This window comes from Pelobates fuscus, chromosome 1 (assembly GCF_036172605.1).
Source record: "Pelobates fuscus isolate aPelFus1 chromosome 1, aPelFus1.pri, whole genome shotgun sequence".
Classification (NCBI taxonomy): Eukaryota; Metazoa; Chordata; class Amphibia; order Anura; family Pelobatidae; genus Pelobates; species Pelobates fuscus.
Window position 1 is genome coordinate 465,338,124 of NC_086317.1, and position 20,394 is coordinate 465,358,517.

General features: G+C 38.9%; 1 protein-coding gene across 1 annotated transcript in view; it reads right to left on the reverse strand.

The window, feature by feature from the left end:
- TENM4 (teneurin transmembrane protein 4) overlaps window positions 1-20,394 on the reverse strand; it is a 1,183,725-nt gene that overhangs the window by 136,618 nt on the left and 1,026,713 nt on the right. The window contains exon 12 of the mRNA XM_063431236.1: window positions 12,326-12,496. Within this exon, the coding sequence (XP_063287306.1) occupies window positions 12,326-12,496 (171 nt within the window). The remainder of the gene's footprint in view (window positions 1-12,325; window positions 12,497-20,394) is intronic.

Sequence of the window (20,394 nt, forward strand, 5' to 3'; positions counted from 1 at the left end):
TAATGTTAACAGTTCAACATGCTTGTGTACAAACACAAAGTATTGTCATCAGAAAGGACTCTGTGTGTGTAGGGCAAACGCAACCTGGATCACAGACGAAGGAAATCAATAACGTACAAACAACGAACATGGAAAAAGAAACGTGTCTTATTTCATCCTAGGAACAATGCGGCAACAATGTTTAGCATGGTACAGCGCTGCATCAGGTAATCGTAAGACACAAGATTTCAGTGGATTTTGGAAGGTTCATATCATAATATCGATAATAGTTAGAGAGTCAAGCAAAATCGCAGATCTGTTGCCTGTAGGCCTAGTTGTGGGTAATGCATTAGAATATGCCAATAGGATCTGAAAAAAATAAAACAAAACAAAAATGCTAGCCTGTAAATTTAGAAACGTTTTATCGGTCTTCCACATTGTCTCTTACTTAGCAACAAGGAAATAACAGACTATCAGCCAACAGTGCTCACCCATACCAACCAATCTATTATTGCTGTCCAAAGGTTGGGCAGTATGGACCAAGCACACAGGACTTAATCTTCCACGTAATTCCAGCCCCTGCAATTGGTCGATCCTTTGGATGCTGGGCAGAGAACTGTTTTTGGCCAAACCACATGAAAGCAGTTTGCACCTTAACCACTACAATGCAGTATGTGTGCCCCTTTAAGGACACCAGATAACATAAATATAATTGAAGCATTCCACATAATTATTCAAAAAAATCAGACATTTTTTACAGCAAAATAATCAGTGTGACGTTCAGCAAAACTCCTTTCCTCCTTCCTTTCACTTTAAATGTACATGATTATCCATCACTGTCCTTTTAAACAGTGTCATTCTAAAAGGCATTTAAGTAGTGAGATCTTCCCTGTGAGCCAGGGGTTAATTTTTTTCGCACTGAGCAGATGGTTTGCTGGGTAAATAAAGGGCTATGAGATATGTCTGATTGAAAAAGGCACAGTACAGATTTCTATTTAGATAATGACACAATAGTGAACCTTAATGGGGCATTCTAATCAACATTTCAATAATAACCCTCATTTTAATCTTATTCTTAATCTAATTTCATTTCGTTCACACATGTCTTCAGCGAAACATTTATTCATGGGGTCCCTTTTTCTTTTTTTTCTTTCTTATTCTTTAATCTTTCTAAGCGTTTTTTTTTTTTTTCTTCAGTATGTTAAAGGGTGAAGAAAATAGGAATACAGATAGAAATTAAATACAGATGCTATTTATCTTTTTAAAAATCAGAGATGAAAACAAGTTGAAATCAAACGGCTCTGATTATTATTTTGTGTTCATATCCCTATTGGTAACGAAAAGGCATTGGCATAAATTAGCAGTGTGATCTCGCTGGACTTTGTAGCCTGCGGAGTTTAATGTTCGATTTATGCAGAAACGCATTTTGCAGATGTAATTTACAACATCCCACTGCTAAGTTCCTATTGTTACTATCTATACAGCACCAACGTATACCGCAGCGCTGAACAATGGTAATATAAAAAAACAAACAAACAACAAATACATGGCTAGGTACACAGGACAATGGGGTGTGTGAGGGCCTCTTGCTCAAACAAGCTTGTAATCTAAAGGAAACAAAGTATTTACTGGATTTTATAATAATCTACTGGACGGATTGAGAACTTCCAGGAAAGTGACCCTTTAACTTAAAAATCCTTTGCGATATATTATCCACAACTATATTATCACAAAAAATCTTTAAACTGTTTCAATTCATTAATAACACTCCTAGATGACGTTACGAGGATGACGATGAACTCGCCAGCAGAATTTGGTAGATAGACATCCTGGGTCTTCAAGATGTGCGTGCAATAATTGCATTTACAGGTTGTGGTGATTGTAAGCATGGCTTTATTCCACTCAAAAACCTAATAAACTTTAATTTAAAATATATTTTCAGGTTGTTTAGAAATGTCAATCCAAAAAAATGTTTAAAGGGATTCTATAGTGTTAGGAATACAAATCTGTATTTCGTACACTATAGATCCCTCTGGCCTCCTCCTCCCTCGAGGCACACTCCCTCATCAACATGGATAGGGTTTAAAAAAAAAAAAAAATTCCAGAGCCGATCTCTGCCTCCAACATCATCAGCCAGGGGCTCTAAAGAGCACGTGCAGCAAGTGACGCAAGTACAGTAGGACCTCCCCATAGGAAAGCATTGCTTGAATGCTTTCCTATGGGGATTTAACTGAAGCTGGGTGTCCTCACGCAGAGCATGAGGTGACCAAAAGACTGTTAGTCACCAGGAAGAGCCTCTAGTGCCTGTCTTATTGACCGCTACTAGAGGTGGTCTTAGTCCTGCAATGTAATCATTACAGTTTCTCTAAAACTGCAATGATTTACATTGCACGGCTAAGAGGGACAGAGACACTGCCCCCAGACCACTTCAATGAGCTGAAGTGGTCTGGGTATATAATGTAACTTTACCAAATAAACTTCAAATAACAAATTAGAAAATGACGGACTAAAAATTAATAAAATGTTTGCAAAACCAAGTTAGCAATATTCCAGCACCCAATCCCCCACAAAAATAGGCAATCACAGAGTCGATCATTGAATGTCAACATAACTATGTCCTCATTATGTTATTAAAATCAGGATCTGTCTTCCATGCGAATATTATTTATTTAGATTCATACTTGCCCCACATCTTTTAATCCAAGCATGTCAAACTCGGGGCCCACAATGAATATTTTTGCGGCCCAGCGAGTTTGAGACATGCTTACTAAGGCAGAGTAGGCACCTGCTCTCCCCACATTGCAGGTGCCTACTCTGCTAAAAATTTACCCGGCCGGGGAGGAGAGGATGCTGGTGGCAACGAGGGAGCTCAGTCTTCCTGCCCTTCACTGCTCCCTCGTACGCGCCTTCTGTAGTGATGCAGAGTGCCGGAATATGACGTCATTCTGCTTGATATGTTTTTCTAATTTGCTCTCAAATATCCCTTCCTTCTCATATCTACAATCACAGCTTCAAGCCTAGAAAGGGCTGCCTTGGCACCTAATAGGTAATCCTGCTCTGACTGGAGAGGCTTTTTTCCCCAATCGTACAGAGCTGCGAATTTATGGGTGCTTTATAATAATAATAATAATAATAGTACTACTAATAATATATAATATAACACCAAAAAATTCAATACATTGGATTTCCCGAAGAACCTTTCTATGAACTACAGCAGATTCCTTTATGACTCATTTGGGTCTTTCACTAGGACTGAATGAAACTACACTTCAACCACAAAAAGAACACGATTTGTAATTTTTTTTAAACAAATGTACCTTAGCGGTCTACACAACAAAGGTATAGCCTTAAGCAATGCGTTTAAATACACTGCTTAGTAATACTGTGCTCCTTCCAACAAATAATCTCAATCCACGTTTTCACTAATCGTACTAATTTAATATAGGGCACCTTTGTCCATCATTACTGTAATTAAAGCTTTTTGCTAATGAAACATACTTGGCTTTTTGCCTTTATAATATTTTATGTGAGCATTGTTTATATTCTTTAAATTTGATGTTAAAGGGACGCGCTTGGCACCAGAAACATTACAGGTTTACAACATTGCAGCTTTGTTGCACAGAGACTGTCCCTGCAGCCCCAGCGATGCAAACACTGCATTTTATGAGAAAAGGTCATCATATCACTAGTCTAGTCGATTCCGCTCGGATAGTCAAGAGACGCCCTTCCTGGTGTGGTCCTACAATCCATGCAGATCTTATGTTCACAGCCTTCAATCCCTGCCTGAAAATGCTGAACGCTCCCCATAGATATGACGTGAGTCAATGCATCTCTGTGAGGAGATGTTGATTGGTGCAGCGCGGTGATTGCCCCCTTGGCTGCGATCATCTGTAATGATGAGCCAGGGAAGGCTCTTGGGGTGAGACGATCGGTTACTTGAGGGAAGAAAGGGAAGTAAAAACTATTAGAATTCTTTATGGAGGGCTATGAATCTAAATAGGATAAACACTTTAATGGTGGAGACCTATGTTTGCATCCACCTTTAACCAGATCTCTAAGGCACAGTTGGACTTTCTGGCATATCCTTTGAGGAGCACTATAGCATGATGAGGTCCAATGTCGCTTAATGGAGTAAAACTCTCAGAAACCAGAAGCCACTGCACCGGCCTCAAAACAAGATATACAGGCAATGCTGACAGGCCTGCAACAGAACTTGAGACACATGTGGGAAGCAGATCTGGCAGTCCTAAAGCTAGATGTACACGCAGTGTCCTCACGCACCCAGGCAATCGAGGAGGAGGTCAAGGGACTGAGGGAGAACTATAAAATAATGGGGGAGAAGCTGCACAACCTACAATCCACACAAGCGGCAATGTCCAGACAAGTCAATCTACTAGACGACAGAGGGCGCCGCAAAAACATCAAGATCAGGGGAGTACCTGAGACGGTGCCGCTGGAGGAGCTACCGCACTATACCAGGCGCCTTGCGGCCACACTCCTCCCAACCAAGCATGCTAAAACCTTTCACTTCGACGGGGTCTACAGGATAGCCAAATCCTCACAGGCACCCACCACAGCTCCACGAGACATAATACTAAGATGCCAATCTATGTCTGACAAACTTGGACTTATGGCAGCTATGCAAGGCAACACCCCATTTGAGTTTGAGGACAGCAACCTATCCTTCTTTCAGGACCTCAGCAGAGCCACACTGATGTGGCGCAAGAGCATGCACCCAATCACCAAACAACTCCAAGCAGCAGGAATAGCCTACAGGTGGTCGACACCAGGGACACTCTGGATCACCAAGAAGACAAACACTACAAAGCTACTGACCACACGGAGGGACCAGCGTTGATGGCCGCCCTGGGACTCCTGAACCCTGCACAGATCCCAACACGAGGCGTGCACCCCAACCAGGGACAACAGGCGCAGATCTTCACATGACACCTGGACCAAGCCGGGGCACTAAAACCTGAACAAACTCTATCTGCATACAGCCTTATAGGCCTTAAGTTTAAAAAGTTTCAATGTTTTATGTTTCATAACTTTACAGTCTGTCATATTCCAACGATTATTGTTACGGGCAAAAGGCCCAAGGGAGCTGACAATCACTGCCACGGTGACACCACCTCCCCCCCCCCCCCCTCCCTGGGGTTAAAGGGAAATGACTGCAGCGCACACACTTCTAGCCTCTGGCCCCATGGGCACAGTTTAACCCAGACGCAACACAGCGACTTTCACACAACTAGACCCAACCTTTAATAGTAGTAACTAGACCAGCGTAACACGCAACCACCCCTAGGACTACATAACACTCTATGACTCCCAGAATGTCGCGCACACTGGAGTACTTTAATGACCACGATCAGATGAGACATGAGACGGGACCCAGACTTGATAGGGGGCAACACAAAGTGAATCCGCAACTGTCACCACAAGCTCCAACCACTCACACCGAGGCCAGGGGACACATAGCTTACCCACGGCAAGTGAGACGCGACAGGGGAACAGAATAGCTCTCAGACATAGCCGCCACTACCCAACGGCCCCGCAGTACTCAGGGCGACCTATATAGAAGGGTGTCTATAACCCTAATAGTTCTACACCTCAATCCACTCGTTATAACATTGAGACCGTATATAATTAGAAAAATGTGTGCCTAAAATCTTGCTAATTGTTTATGATGATGTTTATCGTTTGGAGGCTGTTGTGGCCCTGCACATGTACTTTTCATTGCACACGAAAAATAAAGAATTAAAAATAAATAAATAAAAAAAAATAAAAAAACTCTCAGAAACTGCGATGAGATGAAGTGGTTTGGGTGCCTATAGTTTCCCTAAAAACTAATAAAAAAAAACCAAAAAAAAAAAAAAACTATCTGCAGCTTGATCATCTGTGCATCAATTAACTCCCTAATTCTTCTGTTTTCGTACTTCTCGATCACACACTGCTACGCAGAGAACATTTCTTACAAGAACGAAGCAGATGTACACTTTGCATCCATTCGTCCTGGATGAGTCACCTCCGCAGATGGTTAAATCTTCAATTTGCAGCCATTTCACCTGCACTGAATTGCTTTGTCAAGTAGTCGGATTCTAGACTGGAGTGTCATTAACATATCTGATGGGAATCATCTCATGTTATCCATGGAGGAAGATGTGTACCGGTACAGATAACACTGCGTTCTATCCCTGTTTGTGCAATAATAACTGTAATAGTGGGCAAACTCTGTGCAACTTTTTGAAGTAGACATAATAAACCAATCTGAACTCAGGATCGGTCAAAAATCTCTGAGCTCTTTCAAGAGAATAGAATACGATACACTATATCTAAAGAAAGTGAAACCCCAAAATGCATATCTAGCTTGGAGCAAAGAATGAATAGGACTGGCATGCAGACATATCACAAAGGATTTTAAGTTGAACGGTAACTTTTCCGGAAGTTCTCAATCCATCAGTCCAGTAGATCATTATAAAATCCAGTAAATAATTATAAAATGAAGTTACCTCCATAGCAAATCCACCTCCGAGACCATGCTATCGCCTCAAGCCTCGTGAAATTTGTCAGGGACCAAAACTACAATAAATACCAGCGAGATGTTCATCTTCTAAATTTAGATCAAAGGATAGTTCTAGGGTTATTGCAGACCTTCAATTACCGTCTGGATAAAGATTGCGGAGAGTCATGTTATTGGGTGATAATGCCAAGGCTGCATTATGAAGGGCTATCAGATGCACTAGAATCTTTAAAACCCAAGCCCTTTTTTTCCCCATTTTATTTTTTGAAGCCCTATAGTACACGTAAGTCTCATGTTGTAGGATGGCAAATCACAGCAGCTACTTTGGAGGTCCTCACAGATTAACGGAATTATTTAAAGCTTTAACAATTTGACAGCAACTCTCAATCCAGTCCAGTCAGTTTCTCTGCATAATGTGCATTGCAGTACACCGAATTGCTGTGCCAAAAAAAGGAGAACTAGCAGAATTTTAGAAAGCTACACAGATTTTGCTGGACAATAAAAGTGTCTGTCTGTGTCTTGCACATTTCCGAACTACAATACCCATAATCCTTTAATTAGGACCTTGGGGATAATGCTTTGTACATACTAGCTTATTTGCATTATTATATACTTTACGCAGGTAGCTCCGAAGTAGATTTGTGATATTTATGCCGAAACCTGGCTGCTTTTGTAAATAAAAGTTGCATATTAAATTATTATTTTTTCCTGCACATAAAAGCCAGAAGCTACGAGCTGCACACAAAGACATCCCGATTTAACAAACAGAACACTAATCCTGGCTGATATGGAAATCTGCCAGGTAAATAAAAATAAAAAACCCAGAATCCTTCAATACAACAAATCGTTAACGGTAAATAACGGGAATTATACAAACATGTGTTTAGGCTACATTTTAGCCATTGTTGTAATGTTTTACAACTTGAAAAAAAGAGCATATATTTATATTTATTTATTGAAGCATGCTTTTATTGTTCCATATTGCCGTTTAATCAAAAAAATATTACAGAAGGTGACCCATTAATTCTGACAGTCATATAACTTTTATTTACGGGATCCGGAAATTTGGCGTCTGGTTCGGATTATAAAGACCGCTAACCTAGCAGGTTAAGCCCACCGGGGTATTAAGTGTCACAAATTACCCAGCACATATTTTATTAAACCAGCTGTGCTAAATAAAAATTCAACCTTTATCTAACCTTTCACTTACAGCTACCCTGGGTTTGAAGAAAATATCCTCCAATTTAATTTATAAAAAAATAAAAAATAAAAGCACATACATAGAGGTGGAGGGATTGGTGTGGGTCCAGGACAACTTTGCAGCATTGTGTCTTATCAGGACATCAAAATCTTCCATGGAAAGACAGATCACCTCTTTATTTGCAATGCTGATAGATCACCCCTCACCGAGATCTCTGCCGTATTTCTTAGAACCTTCGATGCATCCAACGAACTTCCACCATTTCAAGAAAAAGGCCTTCAAAATATTGTTTTGGTGGTACTGAAGTATGGTCTTTTTTGCATAACGGGTAAAATCTCCTCTAAAACTTGCTGGAAGCAGTGTTGAGATATAGTAACAAACATACACATGTGTTGGCATAATGCCAAAATGTTTCAAATTTGGAGAGAGGTAAACTATTTATTTACGGACAGTCTTTGCAAGCCAGTCCCTATGGACCCTATTTGGTGAAAATAAGTGGCTACTAAAGTGCTTAAGTGGCTACTAAAAAAAGACTGGAATACCCCATTTGCAATACCTTGGGTTGTGTTCTTTTGCAAATGGTATGCCATCATGGGGGTAATTCTCATTCCTGGGCTACCATAAGTTCTCAAAGGCATCATAACCAATCTGGCAAATTTCAATGGAAAAAAATGGGAAATCAAGCCTTATATTTGACCCTGTAACTTTCAAAAACACTATAAAACCTGTACATGGGGGCTACTGTTATACTCGGGAGACTTCGCTGAACACAAATATTAGTGTTCCAAAACAGTAAAACGTATCACGACAATGATATCCTCAGTGAAAGTACAGTTTGTGTGTGAAAAATGCAAAAAACGCCTCTTTCACTGACAGTATCATCGCTCTGATATGTTTTTCTGTTTTGAAACCCTAATATTATGTTCAGTGAAGTCTCCCGAGTAACACAGTACCCCCCATGTACAGGTTTTAGGGTGTCATGGAAAGTTACAGGGTTAAATACAGTGCTAGCACATTAAATTCTGGGCTTTCGGCCTGGGTTGTCAGACAGGTCCCTCAAATTGTAAGCAATAAAATTACGTAATATTTTTACATATATATATATATATGTATTTAAATATAAAAAAATGTTAATAAAAAAAATATATGTAGTCTTCTGAATTCTCTATGTCCCTGTGAATTTTTTTTTAAATGTTGTTTACATAAATTATATCTATATATAATATATATATATATATATATATATATATATATAGTCATACTAAATGTATTTTTATATTAATTAATATATTATAAAATATATTATAAAATACACTTATAGTTAAATTACCCACACGTATATATATATATATATATATATATATATATATATATATATATATATATATATATATATATATATATATATATATATATAAAATATATCCAAGATAGCACTCCAGGGACTTGTATAAAAATTAACTTTTATTACCTTCCAGTAAAAACAGCGAAAATCAACGTTTCAGCTTGAGGAGATCAAGCTGAAACGTTGATTTTCGCTGTTTTTACTGGAAGGTAATAAAAGTTAATTTTTATACAAGTCCCTGGAGTGCTATCTTGGATATATTTTTTGAATTTTGGCTGACAAGCACCGGGCATCTACCATTTACACAGGAGGAGTGCAAGATTATCTTTTGTTTTGTATATATATATATATATATATATATATATATATATATATATATACACACACACACACACAATATATATAGTGTGGGTAATTTACCGGTAACTATAAGTGTATTTTTATAATATATTATTTAATTAATATAAAAATACACTTAGTATGCCATTATACATACATACATACATACATATATATATATATATATATATATATATATATACACACATATTATATATAGATATAATATATGTAAACAAAATTTTTAAATAATTTCACAGGGACATATAGAATTCAGAAGACTACATATTTCTTTTTTTTATTAACATTTTTTTAAAATTTTAATAGAATCAGGGAGACTGCCCGTCAGTTTTCGCAGTCCCCCTGCAGGCAGCACTATGAAAGCCTATTGCGGCCATGTGATCGCTCTCATGGAGCGATCACATGGCCTGGGGGTCTCCCGAGTTCAGGAGCAACACCGATCACTGGCGGGGTAACGTCGGCAATCAGGTAAGTGCATAGGACAGCTCATATCTGCCGCGGACGTACTACGTTTGCGGTCCTTAAGAACCGTATTTTGACGGACATACCTAGTACGTCCGTGGTCCTTAAATAGTTAAATTATTCTATTATTATTATTTAAAGCCGCTTTCATTTTATTCACTGTTTATCCCTATTTACGTTTATCAGAGGAGATTTATCAAAGTGTGTGTTCTGAGAAATGGTACAAAGTAAAAAAGTAAGGCAATCACCATAGGAACGAGTGCAACCAGCAGACACATATTCCACTGTGGCTCCTCCCCTTTCACACCTTCGTACCACTTTCCAGAACATGACACTTTGATAAATATCCTCCACAGACTCCTCAAAAACGTTATTATAATGAAGTGCTAGATAGTCTAAAAAAAAAGCGCATCTTTTCACATTTCTCTTCAGATTCCGTTTAGATCCGTGCAATCTGTAGACTTCTTAAATAAATAAAAACTCAGCCTTTACTCAAAAACAAACCTCTCAAGTTCCTAGAATTTGACATTTAAATCTTTCCCGACACAAAGCAACATTCGGCGCATGAACATTCGGTTTTTAGACGACGTGCTATCTTATAGAACAACTTGTAAAAAATCCTACCGATGTTGGTACACAGGCAGTGATCTCTACTCCTTCAGTTGAATATCCAATTATCTAAAGAGAATTATGAATTATATTGACTCTAGCAATATCTAGGATCACTTGTCAGCTGCTGTGGATGAAAGCGCTATGTAAAAATTGCTAAATAAATGGTGAACAGAAATTTCAGTACTACCATTTGCCAATTAATGTGCAATCAGTGATTTATACAGCTGGGAATAATAGAAATGACCCAGTAAAACAGAAAAAGGCTTTACACCGCCTGTTTTTGTAGAGAAAAAAAGATTTCCTAAGTGACAAACAGCTTGCAAAACCCACGTATACCCCCGAAATGTTGGCTTGCTATTAAAAGACGTAATTGCTAAACATGTAAATGAATGTCTCGGATAATCGTGATGAAAAAGTAATTATACAAAAACGCTTTCAGTTTATTTTAGGAATTTTTGCCATTTATGTTGTGATTAGCAAGTAAAAGCAAAATCGGTCATGTATATACCAGTTTATACACTATAAATAAGCAGCAGTGTAATTAAGAGAAACTGAGTCAATTTTGCTTCATTTAAGTCAAAGCTGTACCTATAATATTATATAAATACACTAAATATGTCCAACACCAATATTGATCATTCTAACCATAACTGCATATCCGAGCAGTGGAGAAGCTTATCTCAGAATGGTTTGTGTAACCACAAGGATGTTCGGAAGCAGGCTCCGTATTATTAAAAAAAAAAGGGGGGGGGGGGGGTTCAGGGCAATATTGTCAAGAAACAAAAAAAAAAAAAAATCAAATTTTGTTTCTTTTTTTAATTCACCACAACTCTGGGTTTACAGATTACACCTCACATAGTAGACATTCTCCATTCTGTGAAGGAATGAACACGTTCTGGTTTGTGTACAGGTTACGGCTTCTCTTTGTTTGTCTGTTGCTAAACATTATATACCATTAAATTCAGGAACTTCAGCTCAGTAGCAAATAAGCTGCAATTGTTTACCATTCGTTTTGTTTGTTCGGTAACCTTTGTAATGCAACCCATATTATGTCGTTCTGTTCTATCCTTTCGGAATATAAAAAAAAAATGGGCCATGAGAGCTAAATCATGTTATTCACTCACACGCACAAGTGGTTTTTATAAAGAAGACTTTGCTGAATAAAATATATTTTTCATTTTAAAAGTAGATTTATGCTCCTGAACAATGTGTCCTGCATTATAGAACAGTTACGTTCTGCGTATGTAGTCTTCTGAATTCTATATATCCGTGTGGAATTCTTTGTAAATTTTGTTTAATGTATGCTCAATATTTCTACCCTCTGAAAATGTTTGAGGGAAAAGTTCTTATCATGTGATATTCATATTTGATCATACTTGATACAGGCTCAATTGTGGCATTAACAACAAAGACAGGAGAGCACATGCCAAAGAGTATGTGAATACATTTTGTTTCATTCTTCACCTATTCCAGTGTTAGAAGAACATGTGTTAAAAAAAGTGATACTCAAAGCCTTTGATGATGTGGATTGGCAATTCTTCGATAGTGTTCCAGAGAACGGCACCTGTTTATACATTGTAATCCCCTTATCCCGGTTTCTCATTTTCTTTCCACCCAGTCCCAGTTTCCCTGTTTTACTTTATTATGTACCTTTCTGCTTTAGTGATTATCTCAGTTTCCAACAAACAGTTTAAACATTGCAAAATACTCAAAACAACAGAAGAATACATTGATACAAAAAAAACAATAAAATGGAATGGAGATATTTATCCAAGATACGTTCTGTAACGTGAGAATGTCATTGACTGGTGCAGAAACGACATACAAACCATAAAGAACACATTACCTTCACTGCTTCCTTTGCCTTTCCGGTCGGGAATTTCTAACCCTGTCCCACCAGAGGGATATAAGGTGACGTCCGTTGGTACTGGCCAACTGCTGGGCGTCTCCTCTGTGATCACATACATGTTTCCATCAATTGGCTGCAGGTGCCAATTCAGGCCAAAGAGGTGCATGGCTGTATAGAAGAAATTAGATCAAAAGTCACCTATTTTTGCTAGGATTTCATGAAATCTAAACCTTTCCCTCCACATTTAAAAGAAATTTATGTTATTCTTAACTGGTCAACTGGAACACTAAACTTGATGTAACGTCATGTCAGATATATTATGTGTGGAAAATGCACAATTTCAATAAGAGTGTGTCGCAGGAAGTCTTTGTGTCAAGGACAACATACCATCAAAGCCCATTCAAAACATGTATTATTGACTGACAAACAATACTATACAAACAAAAAAAAACACATTATAAAAAGGAAAGTTGCAACAACAATTACATAGTATATAGTGAGCTCATTAATTGATAACATTCTCAAGATCATAGTTGTCAACATTTAAAAAAATAAATAAATAAATCCAGGGACACTTTGTGATACACACAGATACACTCAAAGAGACACACACTCTATGACATACACAAACAAAAATACAAAAAACGAAAAAAACAACAAAAAAACACTTGTATTTTAGCCACACTCCTGGAATGTGGGACTTATTTTTCCTGGGACTGGAGGACAGAAAATGTGACTGTCCCTGCAAATTTGGGACAGTTGGCAACTATGCAATATATGAAGAAATTATTATAAAGAGCTTCTGGTTTTAAAAAATGAGCTTTAAACACCAATATATTGGAAAGTCTTTAGTGATATCACTAAACATAGTGTTATTTACACTACTGCAATTTACACTACCCTGAATGTGAGTTTTATTGCTGTGGAGCTCTGTAATACTCACACACTGCACATTACTTTGAGCTTTATTCCTGTGGAGCTCTGTGACACACTCATACACACTGCACATTACTTTGAGCTTTATTCCTGTGGAGCTCTGTGACACACTCATACACACTGCACATTAATGTAATGTTTCATTGCTGTGGAGCTCTGCGACACACTCATACACACGGCACATTAATGTAATGTTTCATTGCGGTGGAGCTCTGTGACACACTCATACGCACTGCGCATTAATGTGATGTTTCATTGCTGTGGAGCTCTGTGACACACTCATACACACTGCACATTAATGTGATGTTTCATTGCTGTGGAGCTCTGTGACACACTCATACACACGGCACATTAATGTGATGTTTCATTGCTGTGGAGCTCTGTGACACTCATACACATTGCACATTAATGTGATGTTTCATTGCTGTGGAGCTCTGTGACACACTCATACACACTGCACATTAATGTGATGTTTCATTGCTGTGGAGCTCTGTGACACACTCATACACGCTGCACATTAATGTGATGTTTCATAGCTGTGGAGCTCTGTGACACACTCATACACACTGCACATTAATGTGATGTTTCATTGCTGTGGAGCTCTGTGACACACTCACACACACTGCACATTAATGTGATGTTTCATAGCTGTGGAGCTCTGTGACACACTCATACACACTGCGCATTAATGTGATGTTTCATTGCTGTGGAGCTCTGTGACACACACGCTGCACATTAATGTGATGTTTCATTGCTGTGGAGCTCTGTGACACACTCATACACACTGCACATTAATGTAATGTTTCATTGCTGTGGAGCTCTGTGACACTCTCACACACACTGCACATTAATGTGATGTTTCATTGCTGTGGAGCTCTGTGACACACTCATACACACTGCACATTAATGTGATGTTTCATTGCGGTGGAGCTCTGTGACACACTCATACACACTGCGCATTAATGTGATGTTTATTTGCTGTGGAGCTCTGTGACACACTCATACACACTGCCCATTAATGTGATGTTTCATTGCTGTGGAGCTCTGTGACACACTCACACACACTGCACATTAATGTAATGTTTCATTGCTGTGGAGCTCTGTGACACACTCACACACACTGCACATTAATGTAATGTTTCATTGCTGTGGAGCTCTGTGACACACTCATACACATTGCACATTAATGTGATGTTTCATTGCTGTGGAGCTCTGTGACACACTCATACACACGGCACATTAATGTAATGTTTCATTGCTGTGGAGCTCTGACACACTCATACACATTGCACATTAATGTGATGTTTCATTGCTGTGGAGCTCTGTGACACACTCATACACACTGCACATTAATGTAATGTTTCATTGCTGTGGAGCTCTGTGACACACTCATACACACTGCACATTAATGTAATGTTTCATTGCTGTGGAGCTCTGTGACACACTCATACACATTGCACATTAATGTGATGTTTCATTGCTGTGGAGCTCTGTGACACACTCATACACACTGCACATTAATGTGATGTTTCATTGCTGTGGAGCTCTGTGACACACACGCTGCACATTAATGTGATGTTTCATTGCTGTGGAGCTCTGTGACACACACACGCTGCACATTAATGTGATGTTTCATTGCTGTGGAGCTCTGTGACACACTCATACACACTGCACATTAATGTGATGTTTCATAGCTGTGGAGCTCTGTGACACACTCATACACACGGCACATTAATGTGATGTTTCATTGCTGTGGAGCTCTGTGACACTCATACACATTGCACATTAATGTGATGTTTCATTGCTGTGGAGCTCTGTGACACACTCATACACTGCACATTAATGTGATGTTTCATTGCTGTGGAGCTCTGTGACACACTCATACACGCTGCACATTAATGTGATGTTTCATAGCTGTGGAGCTCTGTGACACACTCATACACACTGCACATTAATGTGATGTTTCATTGCTGTGGAGCTCTGTGACACACTCACACACACTGCACATTAATGTGATGTTTCATAGCTGTGGAGCTCTGTGACACACTCATACACACGGCACATTAATGTGATGTTTCATTGCTGTGGAGCTCTGTGACACTCATACACATTGCACATTAATGTGATGTTTCATTGCTGTGGAGCTCTGTGACACACTCATACACACTGCACATTAATGTGATGTTTCATAGCTGTGGAGCTCTGTGACACTCATACACACTGCACATTAATGTGATGTTTCATTGCTGTGGAGCTCTGTGACACTCATACACACTGCACATTAATGTAATGTTTCATTGCTGTGGAGTTCTGTGACACACTCATACACACTGCGCATTAATGTGATGTTTCATTGCTGTGGAGCTCTGTGACACTCATACACATTGCACATTAATGTGATGTTTCATTGCTGTGGAGCTCTGTGACACACTCATACACACTGCACATTAATGTGATGTTTCATTGCTGTGGAGCTCTGTGACACACTCATACACGCTGCACATTAATGTGATGTTTCATAGCTGTGGAGCTCTGTGACACACTCATACACACTGCACATTAATGTGATGTTTCATTGCTGTGGAGCTCTGTGACACACTCACACACACTGCACATTAATGTGATGTTTCATAGCTGTGGAGCTCTGTGACACACTCATACACACGGCACATTAATGTGATGTTTCATTGCTGTGGAGCTCTGTGACACTCATACACATTGCACATTAATGTGATGTTTCATTGCTGTGGAGCTCTGTGACACACTCATACACACTGCACATTAATGTGATGTTTCATAGCTGTGGAGCTCTGTGACACTCATACACACTGCACATTAATGTGATGTTTCATTGCTGTGGAGCTCTGTGACACTCATACACACTGCACATTAATGTAATGTTTCATTGCTGTGGAGCTCTGTGACACACTCATACACACTGCGCATTAATGTGATGTTTCATTGCTGTGGAGCTCTGACACACTCATACACACGGCACATTAATGTGATGTTTCATTGCTGTGGAGCTCTGTGACACACTCATACACACGGCACATTAATGTGATGTTTCATTGCTGTGGAGCTCTGTGACACTCATACACATTAATGTGATGTTTCATTGCTGTGGAGCTCTGTGACACACTCATACACACTGCACATTAATGTGATGTTTCATAGCTGTGGAGCTCTGTGACACTCATACACACTGCACATTAATGTGATGTTTCATTGCTGTGGAGCTCTGTGACACTCATACACATTGCACATTAATGTGATGTTTCATAGCTGTGGAGCTCTGTGACACACACACACACTGCACATTAATGTGATGTTTCATTGCTGTGGAGCTCTGTGACACTCATACACATTGCACATTAATGTGATGTTTCATTGCTGTGGAGCTCTGTGACACACTCATACACACTGCACATTAATGTGATGTTTCATTGCTGTGGAGCTCTGTGACACACTCATACACACTGCACATTAATGTTATGTTTCATTGCTGTGGAGCTCTGTGACACACTCATACACACTGCACATTAATGTGATGTTTCATTGCTGTGGAGCTCTGTGACACACTCATACACACTGCACATTAATGTGATGTTTCATTGCTGTGGAGCTCTGTGACACACGCATACACACTGCACATTAATGTAATGTTTCATTGCTGTGGAGCTCTGTGACACACTCATACACACTGCGCATTAATGTGATGTTTCATTGCTGTGGAGCTCTGTGACACACTATACACACTGCACATTAATGTGATGTTTCATTGCTGTGGAGCTCTGTGACACACTCATACACACTGCACATTAATGTGATGTTTCATTGCTGTGGAGCTCTGTGACACACTCATACACACTGCACATTAATGTAATGTTTCATTGCTCTGGAGCTCTGTGACACACTCATACACACTGCACATTAATGTAATGTTTCATTGCTGTGGAGCTCTGTGACACACTCATACACACTGCACATTAATGTAATGTTTCATTGCTCTGGAGCTCTGTGACACACTCATACACACTGCACATTAATGTAATGTTTCATTGCTCTGGAGCTCTGTGACACACTCATACACACTGCACATTAATGTAATGTTTCATTGCTGTGGAGCTCTGTGACACACTCATACACACTGCACATTAATGTAATGTTTCATTGCTCTGCACATTAATGTGATGTTTCATTGCTGTGGAGCTCTGTGACACACTCATACACATTGCACATTAATGTGATGTTTCATTGCTGTGGAGCTCTGTGACACACTCATACACACTGCACATTAATGTGCCATTTAAGTGTGGTGGCTGTCGGGGGTATGCACAGAATACACGTAACAGTTTATTTTGCTGTGGAGTTCGCGTATACATTCATGCACACAACACATTGCTGCGGTTTTGTTCTCGTGTAGCAATGTTCAGGTTTACCCGTGTCAGATGCGTGTGATCTGCTGCCTGTGTTGTGAAATGATTACATGATGCGCAAAGCAATAAATTTCATTACAATTCGGCGGCAGCCCAGGCCATTTCACTAATTACTCTTATTGCATTGCAAGTCACTAACTAACGATGTGGGAAAGAATCCCTCGAGTAATCAATGTAAGAAGACAAATGAATAAAATGCCTATCTGCCTTAGCAACACAAAGTGAAGACGCCCTTTTTGCGCTGTGAGCTTTATACGGCATAGCAAGCGAGAATGCTTGCCACGGAAACTCTGTATATCATTCTTATTATTAGACATTAGGCACAAATCGTTCTCCTGTTTGTAAACAGGTCATTAATTAATTTGATTACACATAACACTCAGCCTGCGGAGCATGGCAGTGCTAACCGAGCTGTCAGAGGAAGGAATCCCTTTGCATTAGTCACCAGATCGGCCTATACGTTTGGCCAGCCATTTTTCACCTCGTGAAGCGGTGAATATATTATTAAGAAAATAGAGAAACGTGTTACTATGACCCTACTGCCTCTCTCAGGGTCTCTGCACCTTTCAAAAAATAACTTAGAAAGCAACAGGGTTAGCGACCAATCAGCAAGAGAAGATCAGGACATAAAAGGAAGCTATTCAAGGATATTTACTAAATTGAGAATTCAAAATGAATGTCAAAATTAAGGCCAGAGCAGTCGAACTGAAGGCATAGCTTCACTTTCAATTCTCCCTATTGGAAATAACCAACAGTTTTAAAGCTCTATTAGTTTGTAAACTTTGAATGTTTAAGTTATTAATATTGACAGGTTGACTTTAAAAGCGATGTTGGCATCCTAACATACTTTAATATATCTCAATAAAATAATTAATGGGTGGGCGCTGGGACAATCAGATGTAATCTTGGATAAATTAGCTTGAAAAAAAAGAAGCAGTCCGTAATTCAATCTGATTTGGCATAACGGTGTTCAAAGGTAACTGTGTTTCAACGCGTAAATATATCAGCTTGAATAACCATCATTCTCTCAAACTAACAAAGCATGTACCCAATGACAGACACGGGGGAAGATGGAACTAAACGTCAATAATAGTAGATACATTGCCGTGAAAAGGCACAATGCGGGATAGTTAATTACAATAGGGATATGAATGAAAGAGGTTTCCTTAAACTATTGGAAATTGTATTTATTGAGTGATGCTCTGGAATGGAAAATTGCGAATGATGCAGAAGAGATCACATCGTTGAGGATTGTAAGATCGCCATTAATTGCCAAACAATGTATTTCCTGTATGGTTTATCTGTCAGACAAATATCCCAACTGCATTACTCTGCAGAACAAAGAAATCCAATGGGAGACTTGTTCATAAAAACTTTGGCTATACATTTAATACACTTGCCATAACTTTCAAAGCGGACATATCACCTTAAAACCAAAAATAAAACAAACAAACATGTTAACGGCTGTAAACCACAATAAATGATCTATACTAGCAATTGCGAAGCTTTACACTGTTACATGCCAAACACAGCCAGCAAACAGTTGCAAAGTCCAGGTTCGTCAGAATTTTTCAATATCGGTTTGCCCACATGTTTCACACGGTGCCCAACACACATTTGGAAACAAAAAAGCAACAGGGTCTTAACAAATCAAGTTTTACTACAACACCACAAAATAGAATATAGCATTTATTTTATAATCCCATTGTACAGCGCTACGGAATTTGCTGGCGCTATATAAATAATAAAATAATAATAATAATAATAACCATAAAAACAGCTCTAGATTGATTCTAGAATTCCACCACTTTATTATCTTAGTTATAATGTCTTGAAGTCACCGTGAGGGTTCCCTTTTTTGGGGTGAAGCACAAACCCAAGTATGGTTTTTAGGTTTCTTAGTCTATTTAAAGCCTGTTCAAGACACTCAATCTCGGGCTGAAGTTAAACAGAGGAATTGGCTTGGTTTGTCAGGGGTTTAGCGTCACTTGTTATGTCCTCTGCCATAGACAATTAGACAATAATGAGACAGATTGTCCCTTTGGGAGTACAAGTGCCAAGAATTAATTGCGCTTTGCGCACCATCAGGCAGGTAAGTCCTGTGTGATAGGGATTTGTCTGTCTTACAGAATCAGGGTTTTACACAATTCAAACCAAGAAAGCACTAATATATATAATGCAAGATATATATATATATATATATATATATATATATATATATATATATATATATATATATTATATAAAAAAATACATATACATATATACACACACACACACACACACACACACACAAGATTTTGATGTTTTTATTAAATAAGGCCATAACAAACCTTATGTCGGTTTCCTTTGAATATATATATATTAAAAGGAAACAGACATAAGATTTGTTATGGCCTTATTCAATAAAAAAAAAAAACATACAGATCTTGTCTGACAAAACTGCTGCAAACCAAAGGAAATCTGGGTTTAATCAGCAACACCTCATTTTTTTAATATCATTTTAATGGTCCCGGAAGTGCCAGAACAGTGCCGCATTTTGCGTTACGGGGAGTACTGACCCAGCAAATTTAGATCCCGGGGACCTGTCCCACATTTTGATATCTAACGGCAGATTACTAAATGCAGGAGAGGATTGGCTGCTACGAGGCCGGTGGACCGGCCCCTATGACATCTAGCCTCTTCTTTCTC